At 54.5% G+C, this 4848-nt stretch overlaps 1 protein-coding gene across 2 annotated transcripts in view; it reads right to left on the bottom strand.

Annotated features, from left to right (window-relative positions):
• SGSM2 (small G protein signaling modulator 2) overlaps window positions 1-4848 on the bottom strand; it is a 46522-nt gene that overhangs the window by 4962 nt on the left and 36712 nt on the right. For both annotated transcript variants that reach the window (XM_006167558.2, XM_027767905.1), the window contains 5 exons: window positions 4743-4814; window positions 1311-1694; window positions 932-1056; window positions 501-583; window positions 251-360 (listed from right to left, as the gene is read on the bottom strand). In XM_006167558.2, coding sequence (XP_006167620.1) covers window positions 251-360; window positions 501-583; window positions 932-1056; window positions 1311-1694; window positions 4743-4814 — 774 coding nt within the window. The remainder of the gene's footprint in view (window positions 1-250; window positions 361-500; window positions 584-931; window positions 1057-1310; window positions 1695-4742; window positions 4815-4848) is intronic.

Below are 4848 nucleotides of genomic sequence, written 5' to 3'. Positions count from 1 at the left end.
GCTGTGGGGCCAGCTGCACTCTCCCTTGGGGCTCCCTTGGGTGGGGTCGCACGCTGCTGCCCCACCTGTCTCCCCACAGCTCGCCAGAACTCCTGTGAGCGGGAGTATGTGCGCGCACACTCCTCCTCCATTTGTAAAATTGAGACCAGGCTTTTACAATGAAAGGAAGCCAGCTTCTCTGTAAAGGACAGCTTCAACTGCTCCCTGGCCTCTCTGCCTGTCAGGTGCCTGTGGTGACTGCAGACCTCACCTGGATGAGGGAGCGCATGTTGGCAAAGTGGGTGTCCATGGCGCCCCCATTGGGGAAGTTCTGGCTCATCCTCTTCATGAGGTGGCTGAAGCAGCTGTAGGCCAGCTGATCTGAGGGGATACAGGGGTGAGGCTGGGAGGGCGAGAAAGCCTGGTGGGCAAGGCTGGCCTTCTTCCTTTCGTTTCTCCAGCATATGTATGCCAGCCCAATGTGACCACCACTCGGGGGACACCCACGCCCCGTCCCTCACCATTGTCGAGGACGACCAGGAGCGGTGCCAGCAGATCACACATGCCCTGCACATAGCCCACGTCCAGGTGCTCCCACACGTAGCTGAAATGCCGGACAGTCACTGTGGCTGTGCTCCATCTGGCCCCTGCCTCGGGGTCCCTGGGGAGACGGCCTCTGGAGCCCCTAGAATCAGCCTTTCCACAACCCCAAGCACTTACTGTGCACCCCAAAGTGGAAGACAGTGCGGAACAACCCGCAGCCCATCTCAAAACACTCAGGAACTCAGGGCAGTATCAAGGGGCCATCACAGCGGTGTGTGGGGCACGGGAGGGAAATCAGGGAAGGCTTCCTGGGGAAAGGGCTCTAAGAGGAAAGGGAAGTGGGGAGAGGGTGTGACGGTGCAGGAGAGCGGGGAGCACCCTGGGCAGTCCGCCCTGCCCGCTGTGGCACCTGCACATGATGTCTCTGAGCCGCTCCAGGTTAGGGGGCGTGAAGTACCAGTAGTTGCGGTCACACCTTTGCACGTCCTTGTCTATGCGGTGCAGGTTTAAGGCCACGGTGTCCAGTAATTCTATCTGGAAGAGTGGAGGGCCCTCAGGAGTGAGACTGCTCAGGCCCTCCCAGGTCGGGGGGCAGGAGGCCGTGCCCAAAGGCAAAGGGAACCTGGGGAGCTCAGAGAAGAGGCCTCCGGGGGTGCTGGGAGACAGGCTGAGTGCTCCCCTACAGGACAGTCAGGCACCCCACCTTCCGCCCTGCCCACCCCTCCCCATGCTCTGGGAGGTCAGGAGGGCCAGGGCTGGCTGAGAAAGATGCTGGAAGGTCCACGTACAGTGTAGGCGGCAGCACACACGGCCGCAAGCTCCTCCCCTGCCTGCAGCTCACTGGCTCCAGAAACCTCCTGGCTGGTCTCTCGGGGCTCGGAGAAAGTGTGGGCGGCAGGGCCTGGCCTGGCAGAGCTTTCCTCCCCACCACCATCCTCCTCTTCGAAGCCCACACTGGGCCCCTCGTCGAGGCTTGACTGGATACCCGAGGCCACAGAGTAGTTGCGAGAGGATGGCAGTCCTGAGTCTGGAGAATCAAACTCCACCGACTGCTGCTGCTCCACCACTGCCGAGCCCGTGGTCCCGGCTCCCGGCTCCTGCTCGGGCTTCGATTTAGAATCTTCAGGGCCCTGGGGCTGCGGGGGCTCCAGTTCATCCACAGAGATAAACACCTGTGAACAAGACAGTGGCCCCCACCTGCACTCCGGGCCCTTCTCCTTAGGTGAGAATGGAGCCGGGAGAGGGAATTCTCTACACCTCCTCCTCCTACCCGTGACCTCCAACACCGCCACCCCTGGGTGCCAAGCCAACTGGGACCCAGCCAACCAGACAGAGCCAAAGGGCAAATGTGAAGACATGGTCTTCATCCCTGTGCAGTCCTTGCTCCCGTGAAGCATTCCAGGGTTTCCTGGGGCTGATGGAGGGAAGAGGGGGAATCAGAAGCCTGGACACTCGACAGCCAGAGAGTTTCCTTAGTGTCTCGGTTTGGCTGTGGGGTGCCCTCGCAGGAGGGCAGCTAGCGGTTTTAGCCTTGTATGTATTCAGTATTAAAGGTCCAGCAGGACAAGGCAGGACGCTCCTGCAGCAAGTACTCAGCCACGTACACTGGCCTGCGATCGAGTGCAGAAGAAAGACGTGAGACGAAACATCCTGACAAGTCAGGGAAAATAAAAAAACATACTTGGGCTGTTCTCGGTTTTCCTTTTCTTTTCTTTTCTTTATTTTTTTTTTTTAGGTTTTTGCCATAGAGTGCATGTGCTTGCCAGAGAGAGACGGAGAGAGGGAAATAATCCCCCGGTGGGGGGATGGCCACACTGCAATCTCTTCTCCCTGAATCTCCTCTCGGGAGTTTGGGCATGACGCGTACATGCCCAGCGTGATCCAAGCCGCTGGGTACAGGGCTTGAGCCACACAGCCGGCCATGCAGGATCCAGGGCCTTAACTACCACACCACCTGCTGGCCAGTTCTCTCTTTTTCTATTTGGACTATATAGGGAAAGGGATGCTAAAAGTAGTTTCCACTTCGGGCAAGAAGCTGATAGTCCTGGGGGAGGCCACAATTCTGAGGTAACCAAGAGCCTCGGAATGCTGCTGGCAAGGGGCCCAGCTACAGTGGCACCCGTGTTGGGGCACTGCTGTGTGATGCTGAGTCACATGAGAGGCCTGGGTTTGGATCCCTGGTCGGCCTGAACAATGGGCATGTCTAAGCACACCTGTGATCCTGGCTGGGATGCTGCAGTGAAGGCTGTGGCATGACAAAACCCTGTTGAAGGGACCTGTGTCTGTCTCTGTCATGAAATAAGTAAGCAAACCCCAAAACAAACAAAGCACTCTAATACTGCTATCTAGAGCTAAGCACTTGGAGCACTGGTACAGAGCCAGGTTCTTGCAAAACCCAAAGTGAGTGAAAAAGAGTATGTTTATGAATGGGGGATACAATAAAGTACATGGAGGGGCCAGGAGGTGGCGGAGTGGTTAAGGTGCTGGACTTCCACGTGGCTGACCGTGGTTAGAGTTCTGGACCCAGCGGCTTGAAACTCATCCCAGGCGTGTATGCGTCATGCCTAAAATTCCAAGAGGAGAATGGAGAAGGGATTGTGGCATGGTTATCCCTCCATGGGGGTGATTTCTTGCTGCTGTCTCTGTTTCTCTAGTGAGGGTACCCTACAGCAAAAAAAAAAAAAAAAAAAAGAGAGAGGCCAGTCCTGTAGCTTAGAGGGTAAGGGGATCAGACCCTACATGGCCAAAATGGCCAACTGTTCAGCTGGAATTCCAGCCCCAGCAGCTTGAAAAACATGCTGGGCTTGTGTGATCCCCAAATCCTGATAGACTGGAGAGATGGAAGAGAAGGGACTGCAGTGTGACCTTCCCCCACTGGGGGGTATTTTTCCCTCTCCCTGTCTCTCAGCCTGGTAAGTAAGTGCAAGTGCTCTCTAGCAAATAAAAAACTAAAAAAATAAAAAAAAGGAAAAGGAGAATATACCTATAAATTACATCTATTTTTTCCTTTTCTTTTCTTGTAGTTTTTGCTACAGGGTGTGTGCACTCACCAGAGAAAGAGAGAAACTGAGAGAAACTGAGAATGCACCCCCCCGGGGGGGGATGGCTACATTGCAATTCCTTTTCCTCCGTTCTTTTCTTGGGAGTTTGGGCATGCATGCATATGTGTCTGGAATGATTTTCAAGCCACTGGGTGCAGGACTCACACTCACAGTTGGTCACGTGGGACCCAGTGCCTTAACCACCATGACACCTGCTGGCCCCAGTTACATTTCTTTTACGTTTCACTCCAAATTATGTTCTCTGCTAATGTTAGAAAGGATTTAGTAAAGTAACAAGAATACACATCATCCGAAAGGCAATTAAAGAAGAAAATTATTGGGGCCGGCAGATGGCGTGGTGGTTGGGGACACTGAACTTCCATGTGGCTGACCACAGTTCAAATCCTGGACCTGGTGGCTTGCTTTCTCACTTTCCCTCTCTCTCACTCTGTCCCTCTCTGGTCAAATTAAAAAGAAAGAAAGAAAGAAAGTTAGTTAAATAAAGTAATTCTAAAAAAAAAGAAAAAAGTTATTAAAAGAGCATCCTTAAAAGTGAAGCTCATCCACGTCTGTTGTAGTGATGGTTGGCACTTGCTGTGGTAAAGGCAGGAGTGAGCCGGGGGCACTGCCCACCCGTGCTCTTGGGACAGTAGATTCAATGAGACGAAAGAAAACATTAAACGTGGATCTTGCCAGGAGGCATGGGACCACTCTAAATGCTTCCTTGTCCTGTCCCCTGCCACCAGTTCTTGAGGGGGCCTCCATCCTCAGAGGATATGAGAGCAGAAAAGAAACTGAGACCCAGAGATGCGAAGTTCTTGCCCAGAGACATTCATCTGGGGATCTAGGACTAGAACCAGGGCTGCCTGTTGCTAGCCTTGAGGTCTTTCCACCAAGAGGGAGGATGTCTCTAAATCCTAATAAATTCATCTGTCCCTTCTAGTCTTAACAGAGGACACACGTTCTCAGCTCATATCATTCCCACAGCACCCAGAGAAGGCAGCAGGGGCAGGAATTGAACTTCAGCTGAGGAAAGTGAGACACGGACTCACATGAAGCCTGCCTCCCAGGGTTCCGCTGCCAGTGAGAGTTAGGCTGGGCTGGAGCCAGGACCCCTGAGCGTAAAATGCTGGTGACCCGCAAGCCCAGTGCCCCTCCCCTGGGCCCCGGCTGGCTCACGTCGTTGCTGATGGTGGAATCTCGGTGGATGAGGCGCTGCACATGGCTGTCGATGCTGCTGCCCGAGGAGAACTTGGTGAGCGCGGCTGGGGGCGCCGCCCGCTCA

Source organism: Tupaia chinensis, unplaced genomic scaffold (genome assembly GCF_000334495.1).
Source record: "Tupaia chinensis unplaced genomic scaffold, TupChi_1.0 Scaffold144899_1, whole genome shotgun sequence".
NCBI lineage: Eukaryota > Metazoa > Chordata > Mammalia > Scandentia > Tupaiidae > Tupaia > Tupaia belangeri.
The sequence above is the reverse complement of the archived record's forward strand: the minus strand, read 5'-3'. Positions and strand labels throughout refer to the sequence as shown.